Consider the following 26,735-nt stretch of genomic DNA (forward strand, 5'->3'; position numbering starts at 1 on the left):
GAATGACCTCTAGATTGGGGGTGAGCTGAGCCAGAAGAGACTACACGAGGGCTAGAATTGAACAGAAACAAGTCAAAAAGGAAGCAAGAAACAAACTTGTGAATTAGAGAGAGAGAGAGAGAGAGAGAGAGAGAGAGACAGAGAGTAATCACTAGAGGAGATGACATCACCAGCTTCAATTAGCTTAGTATCATTAGACACCGACCTCATTTTGGAGAAGGCAAGAGACAACGGTCGGGCCAGAGGGGTGGGCTGGATAAGCTCCTCCAGACGTTCTTCTCCAGCAGCTGCTGTGGACCCACCTGGGGCAGGTTTAACCTTCCTCTTCAACTGGGGTTGAACTTCAGAGTCCCCCTCCTCTTCTTCTTCCCCACCGGAAACCTCTTAGAGAATTACAGGGACATCACCAGTCCCAACTAACTGAACCTTCTTCAACTTACCACCTGGACAAAATGAAGAGTTAGGGGGTAACTGAGACAGCAAGGAAAAGAACAAACACCTCAAACTAATACATGTCGTCACCTCTAACAGAGTCATAAGTCCCTCGAAGAGTGGGCTCAAACTCTAATGATTCTCTTAGAAGGATAACATAGACCTTGTCACTCCCTGGAGGACAGTAAGCAGAGCGCATAATAAGCTTGCGCACTATCACCTTCCTAGGGCTGAAAAGTTAAAGGATCTAAGTCCTTACTTTTCTTCGATGGCATGGATGTTGGACCCTTGGTGGACCTAGCCCTAGACGACTTAGCAGCTCCAGCTCCCCCCTTAACCAATTTTATTTACTAGGGCCCACTAGCATACTAAGAATAGGGAAGTCAGCAAAAATAGTAGGATGAGGATTCACTCGGTCCACCAGATCCTGGTAGTCCCGCTTGGCAGGAGAAAGCGGCCCCGAACCAGATAGCCTGAATAGGGTATCCAAAGGGCAGGACCCCCTCTTAGTCTAGCGAATGGTAGGACCTGGATGGTTGGGATCGTAGTAATAAGCGTGATTCTGTGGCGAGAATACTTGTGAACCAGGAGGGGAGACTTGACGTTGGTGACCATTTGCATAAGTGCATAGGTTCGAAAGGCATCTGCAGCTGAGGCTGCAAGGAGAGAACACCAATGACGACCAGAGGATGATATGCCCAACCACTTCCAGTCAACCTTCTTGGCAACTTCTTCTGAGAACAATAAATATACATTAGTTGTGAAACACATGAATTACAAAATAGACGACTATGACGACGAAGGAGAAATATCTCACCAGCGGGCATGCATTCGGAAAGACCCACCATTGAAAGGCATATGTCCTGCCTCAGAACAGAGGCATGTGAGAGCCAACCAAATGGGAATGTCGCCTCCCTGATCCTTAGGAAGTAGACAAAGGCGTGCCCCTCCCTTCTCGAAAATTAACCCACCTCTTCCAATGAAAGGGAAGGTCTAAAGTTAGGTTTGTTCTAGTAGACTGGAGGCAAATACCTGTAAGGGTAACCTAAGGCTTTAGGTACCCCCACCCAAATCGTCTTGTTCATGTACTTCTTTAGATCATTCAGATCTGGGTGGATTACCAATGTTTTATTAACAAAAACAAAGGTCCACAAAAGTTTTGAGTCGTGAGGCTTGTCTAGTTTGAAGAGCGCATCAAAAAGAGAAAGAGTCATGGGTAGATGCATATATTCACATATAAAAATAAAGGAAATAATTTTCCTAGTAGATTCACCATCAAGTTATGAGCCATGAGGCTTGTCCAATTCTCTATGGCTGCGAATGTCAGAATTGTAATAATTATAGAAGATTCACCATCAAGTTAATGTGCTGTCTCTACTTTTCATTAATTGTACAAATCCCTGCAAATCTTTTCATATCTTTTGATCTTCTAATTAAGCTAAAGCTTTCAGTTTCTCTTTTCATTTTCAGAATGCTAACCCCTCTCCTCTTTAAATACTCTCTACCCAGGTCATTGCAGGTCACTGATGCCCTAGATGAATCCTCCCAGATAGTCTTTTGCTCCAAGTGGCAAGATTCTTGGTTCTTAGCCATACAATTTTTTTTTTTAAATTGTTATCTAAGCCTAGGGCTGTAAATGTGGTCAGAAACCTGTTTTACCGACTTGTTACCGACCGATACCGAACCCGTTTTTGACCGAATACAAGTGACCAGATACCGACCGCTACCGAACCCGAATGGTGACCGAAACCGTTTCCGACCTGTTTTACACATACCGAAACCGACCGGTACCGAACTTGTTTTAAACCGAAAACCGTTTTCGACATGTTTTTATCATACCGTGACCGACCGATACCGAACCTGTTTTCAGACCGAAACCTGTTTTCGACCCGCTTAATACCCGTTTTTAACCGACCGTTTTTGACCGAATCTATATTGTACCGAACCTGTATTATACCGAACCTGGAACCTGTTTTGTACCGAACCTGTTTTGTACTGAACCTGTTTTGGACCGAACTTATCTACATAATTCTTCTAAGTTGTCAAAATATAATAAAATTTTATATAAAATAATTAAATTAAACTTAATTATATTATTTCTATATGATAAAAATTAAATTAAATATAAATTTTTATAAAATAAATATATAAATTATAAGTTAATATATATTAACTCAGTAATTTAGTAAAGCCTTTTTCTTTTCTAAAAAATTAAGTATAAATTTTACAAAACTCAGAAATTGCAAAATTGCATAAACATAGTTCATACTTTGCAACCAATATAATTACCAAGTTCAGGTTAATTTCCTGACTAATTAATACTGTATTAAAATCAACATATAACAATATAAACCAATACAAAATATTAACCTATGAAATTGATAAACCACTTTCATTTCATTTAATAGTTTAGACGAAATTTAAAATAGATCCATTACATTTTTTTCCCTACCAATAATATAAACATCAATAATCCTAACTACACAAAAAGTCTTTTCCAAATTTTAGTTATGCATAAGAAATTGCAAAACTAAACTAATTAGATTTCTGCCTCAATCTTGGAGAACTCCGAGACCCATTTGGAGAAACAGAACCCTTGTTATCCCCATTTTTTTTACTCCTCTTTTTAGGAGTAACAGACACATTCTTTTCTTTAATTTTCTCAGAAGTATAACTCATTTCATCACTTTCATCTTCTTCCTCCTCTTCCATCACCACCTTAGATCTCCTGCTCCTAGTCCTCAATGCGACACCGCCTTTCAATAATCTGTAAGGAACTGCTCCATCAAACTTAGTGTACCTTAAGATCATATAAAAGTAACAACTTTCAGATACTGAGTATTATGATTAAGAGCATGAGATGGAAAAACGACAGAAAGTTATAATAAATAAAATAAAAAAAATATAAATTAATTATAAAATATAAATTGGGCGCTCAGATATGATAATTTGGTAAAAAACCAAATTACAAGAAAAAAATCTTCATAGAGCACTACACTTACCTGAAGCATTATCATCATGATCAGTGTTATTTTCCTCAATAACACTTAATATCTCCTTCGCATTTTCCTCGGGTTCAAACCCAAATAGCCAATTTCGCGTTGTCACCAAAATTTCAACATTTTTTGGTAACAAAGAAGATCTCAATTTGTTAAGGATCCGACCACCAACACTAAAAGCAGATTCAGATGCAACAGAAGTAATTGGAATGGCTAGAATATCTCTAGCCATTAGTGCGAGTGTTGGATAAGAGGTAGACTGTCCCTTCCAATATTCAAGAACATCAAAACCATCATAATCAACAATAAGAGACATGGCCAAATAAGAGTCCACATCACCTCTCGCCGTCCTAGATGCAGAAATACGAGGAAAATCATGACGTAACTTGCGCATTTGGAACGGACGAGGAGGACCAAGGTTTGACGGAGAGGGTGCAACAGGAGCAGATTGAGTGGTATTCATATAACATTCATATAAAGCAACAAACGCAGCAAGCACATCATTTACCTTTTGTTCAACCGCAGTAGGTACATACAGCATAGAATAATAATCACTAAGGAAAGTCATCTTAAAACGTGGATCAAGTGAAAAGGCAAAAGACAGAACCATAGAATGATCGGACCAATATTTATCAAACATTTCCCACATAGGAGCAGCCATCTTTCTCACAGCATCACTAGGATCTTGGTGGGAATCAGTCAAAATCTTTTCAATACATATTATGCAAGAAAGGTACAAATTTGCAGTGGGATATTTTGAACCAGAAAAAAGCTTGGTAATCTCATAGAATGGCTCAAGAAAATCACAAATATCTTGAATTGTATCCCACTCATTCTCAGAAATAATATCAACATCAATATCCCTTTCACGAACAAGATATAAATCAATAGCATCCTTTACCTCAAGAGCCCTATGAATCATGTCATAAGTAGAGTTCCATCTAGTGGAAACATCCAAAACTAATTTACCTTTTGATTGCAAACCTTTATCAATTTTAGCTTTCTCAAAATTTGTAAGTCGAAAATCAGAAGAATCAACATATATAACAACCGCACGTAACTTAGTCACGGAATTATCAACAAGTTTCAAACCCTTTTTAACAATAAGGTTCAAAATATGAGCACAACACCTTATATGAAAATACTTGCCATCTAAAGGGAGAGGAGAAGAGGAGTGCAAATCACGTTTTAGTTTTTCAACCATCCTATTATTAGAGGAAGCATTATCAAGTGTGATTGAAAAAACTTTTCTACCTATATTCCAGTCATTCAACAAACCTTTCACAAACATGAATATAGATTCACCATCGTGGGGTGGGGGAAAACGGCGAAAATTTAACAAAAGGGAATGCAATTTATAATCATCATCGATGAAATGGGCAGTAAGGGCAAAATATGAACGCGAAGTACATGTTGTCCATCCATCACAAGTTAAGCATATACGACTCTTACAAGATTGCATATTGTCAAATACTAGTTTTTTGTACTTTTCATGTTCACCCATTACGCATTTAGTTATCGTATATCTAGACACATCTTTGACATTAGGATTTAACCAACGATGCAATTCTCTAGTTTTAATATGCTCTACCATACTCAAACAATATCCATGATATAATATCGAATCAGCAAACTTAAGCACGTAAGTATCATGATCATACACAACATTAGCGTTTGGGTTATTTTTTATGAACTCTTTATAACCTTTACAGCCCTCAGTATGACGTTTATAATTAGTTGTACCTGCACTACCTGGTGCTGCCGCCTCATAATCGCAGTATTTACACTTTACCGTCCGTACGTCATTGGGGTACGATACATGGTACTGATCCCAAACCGGTGACGTAATTTTTTTATGTTTAACAACTCTTCTTTGTTCGGGGACAGCCACAGCAGGGTCAGCCATACCTTAAAAAAAAAAAATTAGAGCGCAAAAAACGACTTTAAAAACATCAAGAAGATAAACAGTACATTTGAATTTATATTAGTCAGACCAAAATTTCCTATAAACATCAAGAAGATACTTTAATCAAAATCAGTCAATACGAACAAAATTTCAGAACCACCATTTTAGAAAGATAAATAGTAATGAGTTTGGTTCAAGAATACCGAAGTCAAGTCTACTATAGAAGAAGTTTCTAATCTAAATCTTTATTGGAGAAAAAGAATGAAAGATAAATGGGTAGTTGAAGGAGATTGCCATACAAATCTCCTTTATTCAAAGGTTAAGTAAAGACAAGTGAAGAGGTTGATTTAGTATTAAGATCTTATCAAACATTCATCATACGAACAAAATTTCAGAACCACCATTTTGTATGAATCTAGCAACTGATTTAGCAAATTAACCCAAACATTCATCATACGAACAAAAAAATAGAAAACAACCCAGAAAAAAAAAATTAACAAAAACCTAGAATTGAACATGAACAAAAAATGAACAACAAAGAAAAAAAAATACAAAATACCTGGATTAGAGACGAGACGAGAGTAGAGAGAGAGATATCAGTGAGTGAAAGAGACGAGCCCGATATCAGTGAGTAGTAGTACTGAGTAGAGGCGAGAGTAGAGAGAGAGATATCAGTGAGTGAAAGAGAGAGAGAGCCGTTATGGACAGCCGTGTGAGGAGAGAGTGGAAAATGAGGAAAGTGGATGAAAGTTAGGGTTTGGGCTTATCAACGGTTTAGATTAGATCCCTTGATCTAACTTCATATTAGTTTTTTTTTTTTTTTTTTTTTTTTTTTTTTTTTTTTTTTTTAAATATATTAGAGTATGTTTAATCAATGGTTTAGATTAATTGATTTCAAAATGAAGGGTTATGATTTATCATGCCTTTTGCCAAGTTGACAATCCATGTATTGAGGTTGTGCACCAATGGGATAATCTTATGTGTTTTTTTTTTTTTTACAACTAAATTTTTTTTTAAAATATGAGTAATTCATTGATTTAATGGTTTCTAAATGAACTTCTTAATTTTAATAAATAAACCTCTTTCTTTCTTATTTCTAAAATATATATATATATATATATATACTTCTAATTATGCAACTATTATTTTATTTGCCAAAAAAAAACAATGTTATAATGTTATTGGTATTTATATAATTCTATATTGAAATTGAAAAGTCTATAAATTACACCCAAAAAGATAATCGTTAGAATAATTCACGAGTTGATTTATCAAATAGAAATAATTAACATGATATGATCAAATATATTAATTAATTATAATCGATTTATCAAGTTGAAATAACCAGACCTATGATCAAACATATCAACGTAGATGGATTTACATGTTAACTTGTCATGATTGACTTAGATAGGACGAAATAGAATGAAAAACCAATCAATTAACTTAGATCGCTGGCAGCTAGATTGATTAGATAGATTGATCACATTAGCTTAAAATAACACACCCATGGGCTAACAAGGGTCAATTCAGATCAATGATGAAGATAGATTATTAAGACAATCTAACAAACTCACATTGTGACTGTAATAACATGTTATGATCTATTAATTAACTTAGCTTAGACGAAGTTGATTAGTTGAATATATATATTAAACTCATAACTTAACCACATTTATAAAAACTTGATGTGAGGTTTCACCTTCTATCATTCTCAACATTGATAACAACATGATTTATCAAATTGAAAATAATTAACCTGATATGATCAAATATATATCAATTATAATCAATTTATCAAGTTGAAATAACCAGACCTATAATCAAATATATTAATTAACTTAAATAGAGTTCGTTTAAAATCAAACTTATCAGCGTAGATGATCGATTATTTAACTTAAATAGAACGAACTATAATGAAAAACAAATCGAATAACTTGGATCGACTTTATAATACATTGTTGACTTCATCCACGCAGTAAAATAAGATCTCGTATAAACTTAAACGGTTTAGATATAAGAGAACAAGTCATATCATTATGACCGATCACATTAGTTGAAAATAACACACCCCATGGACAAATGAAGGTCAATTCAATCAGTGATGAAGATATATTATTAAGACAATCTAACAAACTTACATTGTGACATTAATAACATATTATTGTTGTAAATTGTAATTGTCTAATTGATATTAGATGAAGTCGATCAATTAACATGTTATGATCTATTAATTAACTTAGACGGAGTTGATTAGTTGAATTTGATGTCATAAAACTCATAACCTAACGACATCTATAAAACTTGATGTGAGGTTCCACCTTCTATATATCATTCCCATCATGGATAAACGCATGATCAATGACATTATGAGGCAACACGATGCGATTTTTTACCAAATTGGAACAGAATAATTGGAACATAATTGAACTGAATTAAATCATGGTTTAAATGAATTGAACTGAACCGATATCAACCAAATTAACCGGAATATCGGTTTAACTGAATTGAACCGAACCGATACCAACCAAAACTGAACTGAACAGAACTGAATCCCGGTTCAACTAAATTGAACTGAACCGATACCGACCAAAACCGACCGATTGTGACCGACCGATTGTGACCCGCATACCGATTGTGACCGACCGATTACCGATTTTGACCGCCCGGTTATGATCTGTATACCGATTACGACCTGCAAAAAACCGTTTTTGACCGACCGAATGTGACCTGTTTCCGGTAATGACCGGACCGATAAATACCGGACCCATACCGACCGACACCCGCCAAGGAAAAAAACCGGATTCGACCGGATACCGAATAAACCGACCGATACCGACCGGTACCGAAAGACTTATACGACCTGGTTTTGACTGACCGTTTTTTACCGAACCTGTTTTTGACCGACCTGTTTCCGACCTTTTAACCCGTTTTTACAGCCCTATCTAAGCCAACCCATTTTTTAAGTGTGATGGAACAAGTCTAAAGGGTAACACGCAACTCTAATTCTAAGCGACTGAAAACTTAACAAGTTAGCGGCCAAATTTTACCATCATGAAGAAAATGAGCATATGATGCACATTGTATACCCTTCTTCGTTCATTTTTAGTTTCTAAAACTTCACTCCCATTTCTTACTCAACTCCTCCCTACGCCAACTTCTCCATTGATTTTCGTGATACATGCAATTAAGATTTTCACCCCTTTCTCGAAGAAATACATGTGAATTTCAATCTATACATTCTCAGGGTTTGTACACTTCTTTGCACCTAACAATTTTATGCATAAATTTAATTGTGAACTATTCTTTTGTTCGTTTCAATTAGGGTTTTATTTGAATTTGTTGTTTTTTTTTCTTTTAAATTATGTTTTTGAGTATTGTTCATTTGTTTGATAGCTGGTTGTTCAAATTTCGGCAAGATTGTTCCATCAACCGTTCAAGAGGAGGTGTGATATTAAATTTTTTGAATGTTTGAAGTCCTGTGAAAATTGAATTAGATTGAATTTTAAAGGGTTTTACTTTGATTTTTCTTGAATGTATTGAGGAAAATATATGGGCCTTTTATCTGCTTGGAATTTACAATTCATTTTTTAATTTAATGTAGTCATAATTTAGGAAAATATGAAATTTTCTTGTCTATAATTCAAGGTGTCACTTTCTCCCAGTGGTGATAGTATGGAATTGTTAGGTTTTTTTGGGTGTTCTGAATTGTAATGAAAATGAAGTGGTTATTATACTGCTGTTTTTTCTAGATAGGGTTTGGTAAAAATTTACTTGAGTAGGAAGTTGGTGACAATCTTCCATAAATAAGGTCCTTGGATGGTTTGTTATTGTGAACTTTAAGTACAGTTGAATTAGTGTGATTTGGATGGAATTAATATATTTCAGAGTTGAAGATTGATTTTTTTTTTTTGTGAATCTTTGTCTTCTTAAAGTAATTGAATTAATGGGCTGCCTTGTTGAACTTTTATTGGAATTGAGTGCAATGAAGAGTGTCTGAAATAATGGTGGAAATTGAATCTTAATTGATGATTTGATGAAAGATGAAGGATGCCAATTGGATTGGAAGTACTATGCTAGGTTTTGACTGTTTGGTTATAGATATTGAGCTCTTGAAATAAAAAAAAAAATTATATTTGGAGATGGAATTATTATACTAGGTTTGTGAGGTTGGGTTGAAGGTGTATTATATATTTATATATCGGTTTTGACAACGGGCTTTGAGTTGCTTTATATATAATACATTTCGGGCTTGAAAATTCGGTGTTTGAAGTAGATCTTCTGGTAATTCTTGATCTTGAGTGTTTGGCCAAAGCCTTATAACTGTTGCTTAGAAATTTTACTGTGAAATCAGTTAAAGGACTTTTGAAGTTAGTTTTGATTTAAGCTTCTTTGGGCACATGCTTTCTAAACTGAAGGCTCATTTGCATGTTGCATCTCAATTGTCCATTATGAAGTATGAACCTTCAGTGCAGTTTTGTTATTTTTGGGTAGTGACTCATTAAGATGAAGTCCTGAGCTATAGTGGTTAGTTTTTTTGTTAACAATTTAGGATTCATTTTTGAGCGGGGGATATTGGGTTGATAATGATGCTGATGATGATAATATAGGGTTCCTTTTTCTTCTTCCAAAATTTATGCTTAAGAAATTTTCTACAATGTAGATGACTGGATGTTCTCCATCTTTTAGATACTGATTATGACACTAAATGTGGATAGCATTATCATGGAATATGGGGTCTGCGAAATTGTATCTGTTATCAAAACTCGCTGTACATCATTTTGTGATGACTATTCTTTTCTTGCAGTTGTTGGGTGTGCTGGGAACTGGGTGATGGCGTGATAGACGCATGCTTGCTTGTGCTTCATGAATGCCAACCAGTTGTATGTTTGGTTACTCCTTAATTTGTAGGTGATCAACAATTCATTATTTTCTTATTAGCTGATGGTAACGTAATGCTTTCTGTAGCTTTATATTAATATCTTAATGAAGACTGATTTATTTTTATGTAGCCTACCCCGATCGTCATTTGGGACTAAGGCAATGGCATTGTTTTTGTATTGTTGTAGTTTCGTTGTACTGTTGTATTGTTGTTGTTGTTGTTGTTGTTGTTTTTTTCATGCTTATGTTGTACTACGTGGTGAATCTTCTTTTCTGATGTAGATAATTTGTTTTGAATCTGGCAGATGAAACTTATTTTTAGGTGTAGTTGTTTTATATCTTTCAGATGGATCTTGTTTTTGGATGTAGCTAACTTGTTTATAACTCTTCTAGCTTATTATTGCTTGTCTTCTCTAAGTGGTTTTACAGATTTTCTCTGTCCGTTTTGTATTTTGCGAGTGTATGTCTTATTTGCCTTTAAATCATGTTTTTTTTTTTTTTACAGTGATAGGTCAAGTTTTCAGAACTGTTGTTGACGTAGGTACTTTCCACAAGTGAGTTAATTGTGCAAGGCATCTAGGGGGTGTTCGACACGAAAAAGTTATTTTTCAGGTACATAAAATGCAGCCTTCTGGCCCCTCACGGCCATTTCAAGGACCCCAATGTGACAAAGATATGTTCACTTTTCTACCTGCACGTCCTGATAGGGATATTTTGGTTGAGTCATCTAGAAAAAGAAAACCAACATTCATTGATCACCATCTTGCTCTACCTGCTCCAAATGTAAGGCATGGCACTTCTGGATTTCCAAACCGTAAGCAAAATACTAGTGATTTAGAAGATAAAGAAATTCAAAGGCCTTCCCAAGTTTCACGGTCTAGGGATACATCAAAATATAAGGGACATTCTGAGAAAAATCAATATAGGGATCACAATGATCATGGAGAAAGAAGGTCTCGTAGTGCAAGGGACTTTTATGAAAAAAACTCGGAATATACTGGATATACTTCTTCCAGTAGGCGGTTACACTCTCCAGTTCACAAAGTTTCCTCACCTTCATATGACAAACCTTCACGTTTTGATAGGGATGTTTTGGCCGAGTCATCCAGAAAGAGAAAAATAACATCCTCTGATCACCGTCATGTTGTACCTGCACCTAATGTGAGGCATGGAATTTCCGGATTTTCAAAGTCTAAGTTGAATGATTTACATGGTAAAGGATTTCAAAGTTCTGCCCAGGCTTTGCGTTCCAGGGAATCTTCAAAGTTCAAGAGGCGTCATGAGCAAAGTCTATACCGGGATCAGAATGACTATGCAGAAAGACGGACCTCGACTGAGAGGGGTTTCTATGAAGCGAGCTCTGAATATACTAGACATACTTCTTTCAGTGGTCGGTTGCAGTCTCCAAGTCGTAATTTCTCTCCTTTATGTGACAGGCCTGCACATTTTGACAGAGAGCTTTTGGCTGAGTCATCTAGAAAAAGAAAAGTAACTTGTGATCACCATCGCGTCATACCTGCTCCAAATGTGAGGCATGGTGTTTCTGCATTTTCGAACCCCAAGCTGAATGCTAGTGATATACATGGTAAAGATAGTCATAGTTCAGTCCAAGTTTTGCGGTCTAGGGAACCCTTTGAGGGCCATTCTGAGCAAAGTGAATTCTGGGATCAGGAAAATTTTGTTGTACGAAGGCCTCGAAATGAGAGGGATTTCTGTGAAACAAGTTCTGAATATACTGGATATGCATATTCCAGTGGGCGGTTGCAGTCTCCAAATCACAAAGGTTTTTCTCCTTTGTATCCTGTCTCAGAGGATCGTATTCATAAACCTTCTGATTTGCCTCCAATGACAGAAGACTTCTACCAGTGTAATAATTTTGAAACTACTTCACAAGTAGAAACCTGTAAAGGATTCAATTGGCAACCTTTGTTGCCTGAAGACTCTAGCCGGTGTGAGAAGCATGAATTTAATGGATGCAGGGGGATTCATAAAACATTAGACTGGCTGCCTCCAATTCAAAGCTCATACCAGCATGAAATCTGTGATTCTAATGCACTTGCAGCTCAAAATTCAATAAATTGGCCGCCTTCGATGACAAAAGAAAATTTTCAATACGAGAATTGTGATTCAAAAGCACAGGCAGTGACTCATAAATCATTGAATAGTCCTCTTCCAGTCACTCAAGACTTAAGCCACCACGTGAATAATTCACATGCACATGTGCCAAGGGTAGAGAACAGTCCTGATTTACCAGAGTTTTGGAGCTATTCACATCAAATGTCTGTTCAGCCAAAGGTTATTACTTCAGATCCACATGAGAACACATCAAAAAATTTGGTTGAATCTCAAAGATGGTCGCACAGTTTTCCCAGGCCAGGAGCAGTTATTGAGGGTTTGAATGAAAAAGTTCTTAATGAAGAAGATTTCTACAAGATTGACTGTACCTCGAATGTCAAAGAACATAATGATGCTGATAGGATTGTTGAATTTGACAGTGCAGAATCTAATAAGGTTGGATCTTCCTCTAATGTTAATCGAAGCAATATTGAGCGTTCCACTGGATTTAACAGTAATGAAACACCTGGGAACAATGTTAATGCATCTATACACAACATACAGGCTGTAACTGATAATCTCTTAAATGTTTTAAGACTATTGAGTGCCGCATCTGGTGTTTCTTTAGCTGATAATAGTGGTGGTAATATTCAAGGTTGTGGGCATGATGGTAAAATGATGACATTGCAACCATCTTCTGCTTTTCAGAATCCAAACAATCTTTCTGCAGATACAGATCTGTCTAAAAAACATGAAGATAGTTCTAATCTTGAGTCTCTTGGCAAGTATGCTGCAAATGGCGAAATTCGTTCTGTTAAAGTAGATGATGAAAGCAAGTTTGAAGCGTCAGCATTTTCTGAAAAATTGTGGAATGGCACCCTTCAGCTCAGTACCTCTGTTTCAGTGTCTGTTATCGCTTTCTTCAAAAGGTTACCACATACTTTTGATGATACAAACTTTTTATATCATTGTGCTTTTGAGTTGTTTGAAATGTTTATTGTCACTGTTTTTAAATACTGTAAAGGATTATTCTTTTTATTATTTACTTATTACTTCTGTTGCTGGAAAAGTGGTGAACTTTTTTGATAGTGAACAGAATGAGTAAAAGTTGTACTGAAGTAGACAATTTCTTACATCAGGGCCCAATTAGGCTAATATGGTGTTATGTCTACCTTATGCTTCTTGTGGTCATTAGGAAGAACATACTCGTTAAAATTGTATGGTAGGATGCCAGTGTTTGTGGTATTTAGTTATATGTTACCACTCACCATTTGTGGTCTATATTTTTGGGTTGTTTCAACTTTTGCATAATCTGAAACACCATTCATGTTTCAGTGTTGATTGGTTGACCATGTGTTGGGATTATATTTCTACTCCGGATTAATGGGGGACCACTTGATTGAAATGTAGGACTGAGTCATTCTCATGAGATCCCACATATTAGCTATGGTAGAAGTACATAATTTTTTCATTGCAATATAACCCTCATTGATAATGGAAGTTATATGTATCAAATATACACTTTTGACTTTTTATGTTAAGTGATCAAATAAAAAATCACAATTCGCTCGAGTTGTCACTTTTTGGAACTGCAAAGATTGTAGTTGAAGTTTCAACTTATATATGCATGGATGAGCTATTTATTTTATTTTAAGGGGAAGTGCTGATTGGTAAAATATTTGGTCATTATATTGTCGTCATAGGATAAGAGAGTTTTGCAATCATAGAATAAAAAGAGATCTAGAGACTTTATACTTTATCCAACTTAGATTGTTAAATCTTATAAACACTAAGTTCCTCCTTAGATTAGGATGAGGATGAGGATGAGTCTCGATTTTGAGATGGAAAGGTCCTAAGATTTGTACTGTGAAAGCAACACTGTTTGTTGGTCATCTTCATTTCTTCTGTCTGAAAAAGAGAAGAAAAACAGGGCGGGGAAGAAATGATGAGTCATGAAATGATTATTTTTTACTTGGAGACTTTGCTCACCTTTTTTGCATGATCACATTCTACTATTACTGGTCTCATTTCAGCTGTTTTTGTGTGGCGTTGTTTTGATTTAAAAGAATGTAGTTAGAAATGGTGTGATTATGATCGGGCTGGGTTAATAAATTTAGCTTTTAATGATTGCCATTTATTTGTAGTGGAGAGAAGATGCAGGACTTCAAATGGTCTGATTCGGTGGAAGTAAGAGGGAAAGTAAGATTAGAAGCTTTTGAAAAGTATGTACAAGACCTTCCTCGTTCACGCTCTCGTGGACTCATGGTAAGACTAGTTGCCTATCACTGTAGTTATGTCATTATAAATTTTGTGGCACCAAATATTGAGGTCTTTGCTTGCTGATTATAGAACATTCTAACATGGAATAGTTGCAGAAGTTTGAATTTTATGTTTTTATCTTGAGTATGGGTGATAAATCTATTCCATGGCAGAATCAAACAATTAATCTCCGTTATTCCGTATGATAGCAGTATAACACACATCTTTAGACATTTTAACTCTAGCATGGCCAATGAGACTTCTTCTAGGTCTAAAGCTGTGAAATATGAAACACAAGTGGGTAGGTTTTAATATCTTTCATTCTTCAAAATCTTGCATTATGTTTAGATATGATTTTTCATGACTTACATCTGTTGCCAAAGAACAATATTGTCATCTTCACCCTGTCAGTGATCTTTGGCAATCACTTTCATCTCTTGTACGAGGAATTGCAGATGGTGGCATTTTCAATAAAAGTAAGATGCAGTGAGGGTGATGTGCTGTGTATTTCCTAGGCACAGGCTTCGCGCAGAGCCGCTGAGAAGTATGTATTTGGGAATTATTCTGGTCTGTTGCACCTCATCTTCCGCCTCTTGCACCTAAGTATGCCTTGGCCACCACTGCTATGCCTCTGGAATTCTCCTCATGTTGATTTGTTTGAATGACGTCTTGCATCCTAACCATCACCATATTGGCTGATACTCTTCCCTTCAAGTATAATTTTCTGCTAAACGCATCTAAAATATAACCCTTAAAAGGAACTCCCTAACAGTCTTCAGCCCACTTACGTTGTGTTTGCATTGACACCATATTGTTGGGAGTAAGGCTTTGGCATTGTTCTAGGAGGAGAGATGGAGCAAGAGTAATGGTTTTGTTTTCTTTCATAAGCAAATTAATTGTGGACGGGAAATCATGGAGATAATTTTCTGCTATAATAAAGTAATTCCTTTCGGTGTTGAAAGGATTTTAAAGGATACATGTCTATTTCTTCCTCTTCCTCCTCCCTTTCCTCACTTTCCCTCTAATTGGCAGAGGGAGGTTCAAAATTTGATATCAAGGTCTAGTCATATTAGTGTTGCCAATGGGTGGTTCGCATGGAACAAGAGTGATGCAGTTGTACAGATAAATATCGGTTGAGGCCATAAATTTATTCTTTTGAACAGGCCTAAAATATGATTTAGAATAGAACGCGTTTTTAAAAGTTCCATATAGACTTTAGACTAAATTTCGGTAACAACGGCAATTGAAAATGGCATGAGATATAAGCAAACAAAATGACCCGATGTACATAGCAAAAAACTAGTGCAGATTGAAATGAGAAAAAGAACTCACCATTCACCAAAAAGCAGGGGTGTTAGTGAGAATTGCGTTACTGACTTCATGTGCTTATTATAGCTGGTTTAGAAAGATCGAGAGAGGAGGGAGAACATTTCAGAAAGAAGATAATTGGGAAGTGTTTAAGGTACCACAAAATATTGTGTCTAGGACGTTTTGGCCATTTTTATTCTTATTAGTGGCGTTGAAAAATAATACAGTTTTATCAATAAAATTAAATAAATATGGGAACCAGCCTCTGTTTTTAGTTTAAATGCTTTTGCACATTGTTAAGAAATTGACCACTACATTAAGATACAAAAGAGGGCAAATAATATGGGAATGGGGGAGTATGTGTTTGATTGTCGACTATTCGGGTATTTGTGTATGAGATCTTACCGTTGCTAGCTAGTTTAAATGCATCGTTCGCATAGGTCAAACAAACTATTCGGGTATTTGCGTGAGAGATCTTCCTGGGTTAACATCTACCCTTCATGTACGGATTTAGTATCTGTTAGCTCTCTACAACTTCACATAAGTAATAGAGCTGCGAAAAAGATTATTCAACCTTTTGAATTTATCTTCCATAGCCTATACTGAAATAAAGTGAATTACACTATCCAACACAATTGTCATTGAAATCATTTGCATGAAAAATTCTTTTTGTTATAATTGCTGGAAACCCAATGTCCATGCCCTACAACTTCAGAGATCTGAAGTCCTTAACCCATGAAGGAACTAATGAGTGAAGAATCAAGATTGTTACTTTTGAAAATTTGAAACAAATAAGCTTTTTTTACAAAAAAAAAAAAATAATAAATGAGCTTCGGGAAAACTTAATTCCAAAAGTAAGCATATGTGGCTCCAAAGCCAGGTTTGGAGCTTGTTCGCTGTATCTAACAGTGAACAAAGGGGAAGGTCAATATAAGTCACTGACGTTGTTCGCTGTTAGTAACCGCGAACAAAAGAAAGTTGTTCCCTACATTCTTTAATCCATTCATAAATGATACTTATTAGTTTATAAGTGGGTATGGGACATGAAAGTTGTTGCTAAATTTCTCCTTTCCCCTTATTAAGAATACAACTCTTGCGCCCCATTTGTGCTGGCACCTTTACCACTTCAATGTACCAGCAGCTTTGACAACACCACCATCACACAGCACCACAGCCTACCAGCCTTGCATCGCAGATCACGTAGACCACCCCATCCGAACTCGATAATACATGCATGAATAGTATATGTGAGCACAAACACCAAAAACATTTATGGCACATTTTTTCTACATCGATATCAAAGATGATTAACGGCATGCACGTTTACCTTTATGAAAGTACCATCTAAAGCACTCAAGCAATACTATGATACAAGTAATATAAGTTGATACTTGATTATACTTTGCCACTCTAATTTTGTTATTATGTTCAATTAGCATGTTTTTTTTTTTTTTTTTTTTTTTTTTTTTTTTTTTTTTTCTTGAACCTCTTATCTTCCTCAATCAGTTGAGGGGTCTTTTGCAGTTTTCCCCACAATTTTAAAAACGCTCTTAAAACATGATGAAATTGCGATTGAGATCATTGAAAGTCATTAATATCAAGGTTCTTTTCATTATATGCAATTATATGTAAGAAGATATCAACCATTTTCTTCACACATATTCTTACGATCTTTCGGCCACCAATTCAGACTATTGACATCAAATTTTATAGGAAAAATTACCGTGAATAGTACAACCTTTCGTTAATTTTCTTACAATAATATCAACTATTGATTAACCATGAATAATACCAACTTAGGGGTTTCTTTTCCTAGATTAATACCAATTTTAGTTTATTAACTAATTTACCAAATTTTTTTGTCATATAATCTCCTATAGTTTGACTTTTAACATGTTAGGTATATTCTAGGAAAACGCCCCCAAAATTTATATTATTCATGGTTAATCAAAAGTTGGTATTATTGTAGGGAAATAAGTAAAAGGTTGTATTATTTCTGGTAATTTTTCCAATTTTATATCTTCAATCCATTCTAATTTGTTCGATACACAAAGTACCACTTCTTTCAATCATATTACTCAAATGCTCATCTTGAATTTTTGATCATACCATGAGTAGCTTGATTGACTATTGTCTTGCCACTATCACCAGGTTGATTAACATACTGAATGTATACATCGAAAATAAATTTTGACTTGGTCAAAATTATTTGGATAATTCATCATAGATGTGATCTAATGTTTCCTCAAGATTATAACCATCTAGTGTAGTATAATTTATCACCATCATTTAAACTTACATCTTTAGCTATCTCAACCTGCTCAAAATATAACATTCCATATATTACACAATTTTGAAAAATTGACAGTTGACCTCTCACATAAGTTCATTGACCATCTTCTGAAAAAGTACTATCATTAGCTATCTCCACTTATTGTGAACAACTTGTTTATTGCAAGATTTACCTCTAAAGTTTATACATAATTTTTAGAGTGCTTACAAATAATTGTTAGCTTCCTGATCAAACACTAAACACAAAAAAACCAAAAAAAAAACTTGCAATTAGGGTTAAAAAAACTTTTTAAGTTAATGGAATAACAAAAAATTATATATTTACACGCATACCTGAAGACGATGAAAGAAACGGGAGAATGGATAGGATGTTGTGAGTGTTCGATAGTCTATAGATATGGAGGAGGAGGAGGAGGCTGGAGGATGACGAAGAAGGCTTCACTGAATTTGTTGAATGAGGTGTTTTGAGGAAGTTTGTATATTTATTCTAAAAACAGACTTTTATTACCTGCACCCCCGGATGTTTTTTGACAGGGATTTCCTTTACGTAAGTCTTCTCCCTATCCTCAATCCCACCCAACAGACAAAGACATTTTACGAAAACCTTTTATATCCCTCTAACCAAATTCCCCCTAAGGGCATTGTGATGTTATTCATCGTGACACCTAACTCTTAGATTTTTGACTTGATTTATGGTTTATTGTGTGGTGCTTTCGCTACTGTGTGAATGCTAGAACGTTTGAAGCAGGCATATTTTAATTGTGTTATCCACTGTTATTATAACTCGAACAAAATGTGCTTTGAGACGTTGTGGCTGAAGACTAATCCTGGACCGGGGTAATGGGTATATAAGTATAATAATACTACGGTACATGCAAGGTGCAAGCCTGCAATCTGTCGTTACATTTTTAGATTTCCTACTGCTTCTTCTCTTGTCTTTGTACTGCAAGTGATGTCCATAGTCATTGTTTAGATTAGCTTATGTGCTTTGTGTTTATGAGTGTCAGAACGTAGTAGCTAACATCTTTGCTTCCTGCCTTTGATACAAATGTACTGTGTAGTTTACTTTGATGCACCTTTTATCTGTTTCTTGCATCTGTGGCAGTTCTAGCTCGTCATGCATTGTATCTGTTAAATCTTGGTAATATGATGATTTATAACTATTCACCCCCTTCTACTTTGAGTAGACGTACAACAATTTGAGGAGGTAGATATTGCAAATATTTGCGGATGTGATGAGGTGAATAAAAGCTTCAACTGATACTTGAATTCTGAGGGTGTACCTAAAATACACTACAAGTGACTGCTCGAATTCTCACCAACAAACCTCTGGGAGAAGACAAAGGACGGTTGAAGTTCATGAAAACCACAATTCTCCTAAAAATACCCAACGCAAATCCTTCAGATAAGGTCTGATTTGTGTTGTGCATAGATTGGAATTTTGGGTAACATAAGGAGTGATAGGCATAGCAGTGTGTGGGGATATAGTCAGATCATGTGATGAGAAAGCTCTAGTTGTAATCGGAATTGACTGTCAAAACTCGGTTAATTTCAAACCTGACTTGTACTTAAGTCAGGTCGCTTAACTCAAAAGATCTTACGAGTATACTTTTACTCTGCTAGATGTGGAAATAAGTATAGAGATCAGAACCATACATATTGATACAAACTCAAAACATATTGGCATATCTCCCCCAGAAATGGACTTTCTGATGCAAGAAAGACCCTTATACAACAACTAAAACGTGGGTAGTTACAATGTGCTGCACCGATGACTCTGAAGGCATAATGTGCGGAATGAACTTGTGAACAATTCACAGCCGACTCGATTGATATTAGTGCTCTCAATCACGAGTCTAATTGAAGAGAAACAAATTCAATCTTGAGTCGTAATTTAGTGAGTTGTACCTGAAGATACTGATATACAACAGATACACACCAATATGTTATTTGAAAACAATGTTGGCTCAACATTTGAATTTAGTATATGTTTGAACATTCAAAATGCACACTAATATGTTATTTCATGGTTTTGAACAAATTGTTCTTCAGCTAGCTTAGCTTGAGGTTGATGATGAAATGTACAATTTTCACTCATCTGTGCCACATGATGCAAATGCAAATTTTGCGATCGTGCAGAATCGTGCTACATGGTCTTCGCTCATCATACTCTAATTACCCCTATAAATTAACCAGACCATGACATCTCCCAACCATTTAAGCTCAGACTTGCCCCAGGTCTAAATCAGGTCACGAGCTTTCAAGACCGTGATGAACATTAATTGAACTCGACTAATGTACTAAACACACTGAAAATCTGAGCTTGACTCTTTTATCAAACACATTAAAAGATTGTGCTGTAGTGCTAAATATAGCACCATCTAAAGGGATGATTGTTGCATTCTGGGTTAGAAGAATGGCTTCCTAGAGCATTAGCTTCCCAAAATCATTGCTGGACGTAATAGAAGCTCTTAGCCATCAAGAAATTACTAGAAGTATATTTTTATCACTAATCAGTGACTGGGTAGAGAAAGATTTAGCTATGATGATTTATTGAGTTCTTTGATTGTCAAAAACTTTGGTTAGAATATGGGACGAGCACACAATGAGGCCAATTTTACCCAATGTGCCTAAACTCGTATATCAGGTAAATATATTTTGCGCTTCCAATCTAGCTTCTCATGTGGTTATGGTACAGCCGGAAGAGTAACAACTTATTCCGACATCTAAATTCTCTGTTCACATCTATCATGTAGTTATTTACCCGGCTCCCTATAGGGGAATTATGTGCATGGAGAATATGTGAACAATGTTTCGGCTTCAAGTTACACCATAGGTGTGCTTTGAGGCTCAATCATTCTGTTTTGGCCGGTGTTTAGGGGAGATGAAAGATCACTTGTCCTTGTTCAAGGGTTTCAATTGTTGATTTATTCCTAGAGGCTAATAAGACTAAATCTACGCTGTTTTTTGCTACGTCAAGAGAGGTTCATATGATTGTCAATGTTTCTGGTTTCTCCATTGGCATTCTTCCTTTTAGATATTTGGGTGTCATTAATAAACTACTGAATGCCAGTGATTTTGAGGCTTTGATTGATAAAATGACAAGTAGGATTAAAGTGTGGTAGTGTAGGCAGTAGGCACCTCCTTTGTTACTCGAATTTTTCATTTTATCTCAAATACCCTTGTCGGATCTTTGACACAAACATGCTTGGTATTTTTCCATAATATAGCCGAGTTGGACACTTGGACACATACCCGTGTTGAATATGAGTTTCAAAGTAACATAGGAACCTCTACTATGCATCAAGGTGTCGCAATTAGTGAATGTTGTCCTTTTAAGTACCACGGTCTATTGGTGTCAAATATTCATCATTCCACAGGCTGTGATAAAAAAAGTGAGTGCTATCTGTGAAGCCTATATGCGACTTGGTGATACCGAGAACAATATGCCTGGTAGTGCCCAGTGGAGCAAATTCTGCAGGCCTATCTTAGTGCTTGGAAGACAGCTGCTGTTGGGAAAACTGTGGGGCATATTGGCATTATGCCATTCTTTTGTGTGAAGTGGGTGCAGCAATGTGGTGTAGGTGGAGGCAGACTCATAATGGGGAAGAGCACAATGTGGTTCAAACAAACTCAACTGGAAGGTAACAGAGCAAAGGGCTCTTTAGCCCCGAGTCATCGAGACAAAAACAGGAGGAGTGAACCATATCACCACACGACTCAAGAAAAGTCAAAAGGGACGGTAAACACCATCAGAATTCAAGTGGTGTAGGTGGTTCACACAAACTCAACCGAAGAAGAAATGGGCCAAGGGGCTGCCTACCACTCAAATTCACCAACCCCTTGTGAACACCACACGTCGAAATAGAGCCACCAAGACTATCACCACACGTCACCCAACCACCACACTTCCCTTGAAAAGCACCATTCACCACCCTATCGATCTCCCTAAAAAAACAGCACTCTATTAAATACCCTCTTGGTTTAAGATCAACAAGAAGGACCACCACACCACCCAAAACATCCACTCCTTTCCACCATTGTTGCAACTAAACGACTTAGTGCCTGAAAATTCCGACCATCAACTGGAAAAGACACACCCAAACACAAAGCAGCCACCGTCACTAATTCAAGACATACCAAAAACAATAAAATCTAAACGAACTGAATCCTGCACCACCCGAAACGCCATCACCCAAAACAGTAGGTAAAATCCAAGTAAGCACCATCAAACCTGAGAACCACCATGGTCGTCCTAACCCCAAAAGTCGTCGACAAAAGTAACCTCCAAAAACACACAAGAATTAGAACAAAAAGCAACCCCAAAAGAGAGCAGCAGTCGAAAGCCAAAGAAACCCAGCACAAGACACAAAACTCCAGATCTGAACCACGACCAAAAGCGCCAGTAACCGATCGCTCACTCAACACCGAGCATCCTTTCACCTGAAAACAACCATGTGTTTCCTAGTAAACCACCACTTAAGTCCGCAGACGTCCGAACAACAGCACCAAAAACCCTAAACCTATGGGAGCCAAAAGACACCACCCAAAGACCATAAAACCCAAACCCAAACACCAAAAGAAACCCAGAGTAAAACCTAAACCATGAACATACGAACCAGAGGAAAAGAGGACAAGAGAAGGGAGGGGAGGAGGGAGGGCGACTCTAGCTTGCACGAGGCCCGCAAAGGGTGAGGAAAACCTAAACCCTAGGGGAGCCTTTCTCTCTAGAAACCACTCTACATTTTTTATATATAGATGTAAGATAATTCCTGCTGCTGATATCTTAACAATACAATGACTTGTATTGTTTATGTTAGCTTTTGTTTGTATCCTCGGATTAGAGAGGGGGTTTTTCCAAAAAGATTCGTCTCCCAAGAAAATTGGTATTGTTCTTTGACTCAATTAAATCGCCCTTCATTCTAAATAGATTGGTAATGCTCAGATTTCCAAACCTTCTTTCACTTAGATTTCCAAATTAATGTGGTTTTATTTTCAACTCATACAAGTCACATGTCGGTTTATTGTTTATTTTCAACAAATAAAAGCTATGAATTTGATTAAAGAACCATCGATAGGTGAGTTTTTATTTAGCGAATGGACGATAGGTAGTATTATTAATCTCAATGTATCCTAAGATTAGAAGGTATCTCTGTAAATTCTTGAGGGTATATATGAAAGTATAATGCATAAAGCTCAGTTTCCATTTCTCGAGAGAATTGTCAGTTAATTGTTGTGTCTATTCTTGACGCGTCAAAGATTATATCTTTTGAGTTTCAGATTATAATCCATCATAAGAAATTGACTCATTAAATCATGTGTACAACTAACATATGTGAAGTTGCAAATGATGTTTTCTATCATAAGTCAAACAATTTCAACCTCTTTATTTGTACAAGGGTAAAGTTGCGTACGATGAACACCCTCAAGCCGCGTAGGTGGGGAGTCTAGCATATTCTTCATTTCTGAAAGAAAATTGAATTTTCATTCAGGTGATGTCACTTTTTTGGAAGGAAGGCTCAGCTGATGCTGGAAATGAAGGCATGAAGGAGGTAACATTTGCTTGTTAAGTACATCTTATTAGGGAAATAATAATTGATATGAATTCACAAGTTACTACTTTCTTTTCTGATAACAGATTGCAAAAAAATATAAAGATGGAAAAAGGGTCGGATTCGTGAAGCTGTCTACCGATGTTGATATGTATGTCTGCCCTCATAGCGATGCGGTAATCACTATTCTGGCAAAACATGGCTACTTCAAGGGAATGACGGCTATTAAAGATCGAAGTGAACCTCTTATTGGATGTGTTGTCTGGAAGAAAAGCTTAATTTCTGCTCCTACCAAGAAAGTTTCCGGAGAAGCTTCAACAGCTGAGAAAAATCGGACGCCTGTTGGAGGTGTAGAAAATAACAGAGGAGACAAGAGCCCGGAGTTTTCACCCTCCCCGCAAATCGGCCAACCAAAGCAATCGTCTGTTGCGCCAAGTTATTTAAACTCGGTCAGCAGTACTGAGCTAAAGACTCAAGCGGAAGCTAACAATGAGCTTTCTGCGGATTTTTCTGATGAAGATGACCTGCCTGAATTTGATTTTACAGATGCAATTCCTCCGACTTCAGTGAGCAAAACTTCAGTCGGGGCAGTCAAATCCTCAACCCTTGAAGTGCAACAAATTTCTGAAGCACATAAACCAACAGTGGATACCCAAGGAACAGCCTCGAAAATTTTGGGGCAGCATTCTGAAGTAAAGATACCAATCTTGCGGACACAGGAACAGAAACCTATAGTGAAGGATACAGCCAGTTTGAAGACAAAAAATCTTTTCGATGATGATGATATTCCTGAGTGGTGCCCGGCAGATCTTGTGAATACGAGGGAAGAGACAACAAAAAGGACAGAAGTGCCATTTTCTTTACCGAAACCCAATGCTCAAGGGTCAGGTTTTGCAGATTTAACTTCTGGGTTTTTGCTTCCTCCACCCCCGCCTCCGCCTCCATTGACGCGAATGCAATTTCAAGGCAGCAAGCTTCCGAAACCAGCTACCAACGGTTTCACACAAGAAAATGCAGTCGCTGTACCATCCCAGATGCAGTTTAAGGAGAAAGATTACCCTTCTGTTCCTCAAGTTCTCCCACCTCCTCCCCCTTTGACCCCCATGCAGATTCAAAGAATTCATCATCTGTCTGCTCCGCAACTCCCTAACTTCGCTGCAAAAGGCTGCACACCTGAAACTCCAGCTGCTATAACGACCCAGATGTCGTTTAAAGAAAGAGATAATCCTAATGCTCCCCCACCTCCAGCTTGTAACCCAGCCGCTAATAATTTCATGCATCGAGACCCACCTGCTAATAATGTTATACAGCAAAGTCCAGCTACTAATAATCTCATGCAGCAAAGTCCAGCTGCTAATAATTTTATGCCTCAGACTTCAGTTGATTCTGTGCATCAGAGTCCGTTTAATTCTGGGCATCAGAGTCCAGCTGCTCAGTTGTGGTTCAGCGACCAAAGTCCAGTTACTATATCATCCCAAATCCCATTCAAAGAGAGAGGCTACCCTTCTGAATCTTGTCGTCCCCCTCATAGTGGTGATAACCGTGCTGCGAGCAATTTTACGCATCAAATTTCAGCTGCTCGATCAACCCAAATGCATTTTGGAAAAACAAACTACTCTCCTACCCCTCGTCCTCCTACACCATTCATCAATGAGCCTGCTAGTGATAATGGTCAAATCCATTCAAATCCAGCCGTTCCTCCAGGTTTTGCTCCAAACCCTGCCGTCAGGCCTTGTTTTGATCAGTCTAGTATGAAGAATCCTACCCGTCCTTCGTCCTGGACTACAGGGCAATGACAAAGAGGAGAATGATTATGGTTTAAGCTGAGAAACAGAAATTATAAATGGTGTAAATTAGTGAAATTTTACTGACAGTTCTGTTTCTTTAAATTTAATCTTTAGCGTTGATGCTAATTTTCAAATTTCTGGTTATGCAATTGCAATCTTCTGATCTCTATTATAATTTAATTGCATTAATTGGAACTGATAGGCAAAAATGATTAGAGGGATTCCCCATCACCTTGAGTTACCGTTTTTCTCAGGAAAAAAAGGACGTTTCCTGCGAGTTGCGAGCAAGTGAGCTTCAATTCAGTACGAGTCATTCATCTCACCGTGAGATAGTCTCACTTGAGAATTTGTGTAACTATTTTATTAGTTTTACCCATAAAATATTCGATAAATATTAGTTATTTTAGTTGTTGATTGTTGGTTATTTATTAAAAAAATTGGACAGAAAGACAATTCAATAAAAAAAACTATTTAAAGCTGTCTTTTAATTTTGGCTTTATATAATTTTCCATTAAATACCATTTATTAAATATTTTTTGGGCCGTTTGATCAATAAATAAGTAAAAACACAAAAACCAATTTAATACAACCAAAACATCATTGTCAAACACATCTTAACCACAACCAATGGTCTAAATTTAAGGGACTTGCGGTTTGAATATTCCATGAATATGATATGGAATTGTGAAGAAGCCAGAAAAAAATATGCAAGTAAAACTCTTTACTGGTTTACTAGTCAAAGTCTAATTGGAAATGGGAGTTGTATAGTTATATTGGGAAGCAAATTGTTTAACGCGCTTGATTCTTCAATATTGTTTAATTATTTCTTTTTTAATAATTAAAAATATGGGCCGGCCCATATATGAGAAGTCTTTATTAGAGACGGTTTCAAGTAAGAGTTTGTGTACATTATTTACTTTTCACCCATTCATTAAACATCGATAATTATTAAAAATGATTAACATTTTATTTTTTAATTTTTCAATCTTTTAAATTTTTACACTTTTTTATTATTTTTCATCATCTCATTCTTTTTTTTTCTCTTCCTTCTTAACGTTAGAGATGAAAATTTAATTTTTAACAAATTAATTTAATTATTAAGGAACCCAAATTTAAAAATTTATAAAAAATAAACAAGACCTCAGAATACCTTGCTTCACCCCTGTACAAGGGTATCCTACAAAATAATAATATTTACACAATATTCTATAGATAATGTAAAAATACTACATCTATTCTAACACTAACCACTACCAAAGGTCTA

The 26,735-nt window shown here is 36.4% G+C and overlaps 1 protein-coding gene across 8 annotated transcripts; it reads left to right on the forward strand.

The window, feature by feature from the left end:
- The first annotated feature begins 8,344 nt into the window (after positions 1 to 8,344).
- LOC130815976 (uncharacterized) lies at positions 8,345 to 25,649 on the forward strand. Of its 8 annotated transcripts, none has more exons than XM_057682537.1 (7): positions 8,364 to 8,585; positions 8,734 to 8,783; positions 10,145 to 10,248; positions 10,724 to 13,202; positions 14,418 to 14,538; positions 23,625 to 23,684; positions 23,771 to 25,649. In XM_057682537.1, exons 4-7 carry the CDS (start codon positions 10,840 to 10,842, stop codon positions 25,478 to 25,480), a joined length of 4,254 nt encoding a protein of 1,417 aa, XP_057538520.1. In that variant the 5' UTR covers positions 8,364 to 8,585; positions 8,734 to 8,783; positions 10,145 to 10,248; positions 10,724 to 10,839; the 3' UTR covers positions 25,481 to 25,649. The 8 variants fall into 8 exon arrangements, with proteins under 8 accessions (XP_057538517.1, XP_057538514.1, XP_057538513.1 ...); XM_057682536.1 differs by having other exon boundaries at positions 10,145 to 10,244; XM_057682538.1 differs by having other exon boundaries at positions 10,145 to 10,220.
- The last annotated feature ends 1,086 nt before the right edge of the window (positions 25,650 to 26,735 follow it).

This window comes from Amaranthus tricolor, chromosome 6 (assembly GCF_026212465.1).
Source record: "Amaranthus tricolor cultivar Red isolate AtriRed21 chromosome 6, ASM2621246v1, whole genome shotgun sequence".
In the NCBI taxonomy this organism is placed as follows: domain Eukaryota; kingdom Viridiplantae; phylum Streptophyta; class Magnoliopsida; order Caryophyllales; family Amaranthaceae; genus Amaranthus; species Amaranthus tricolor.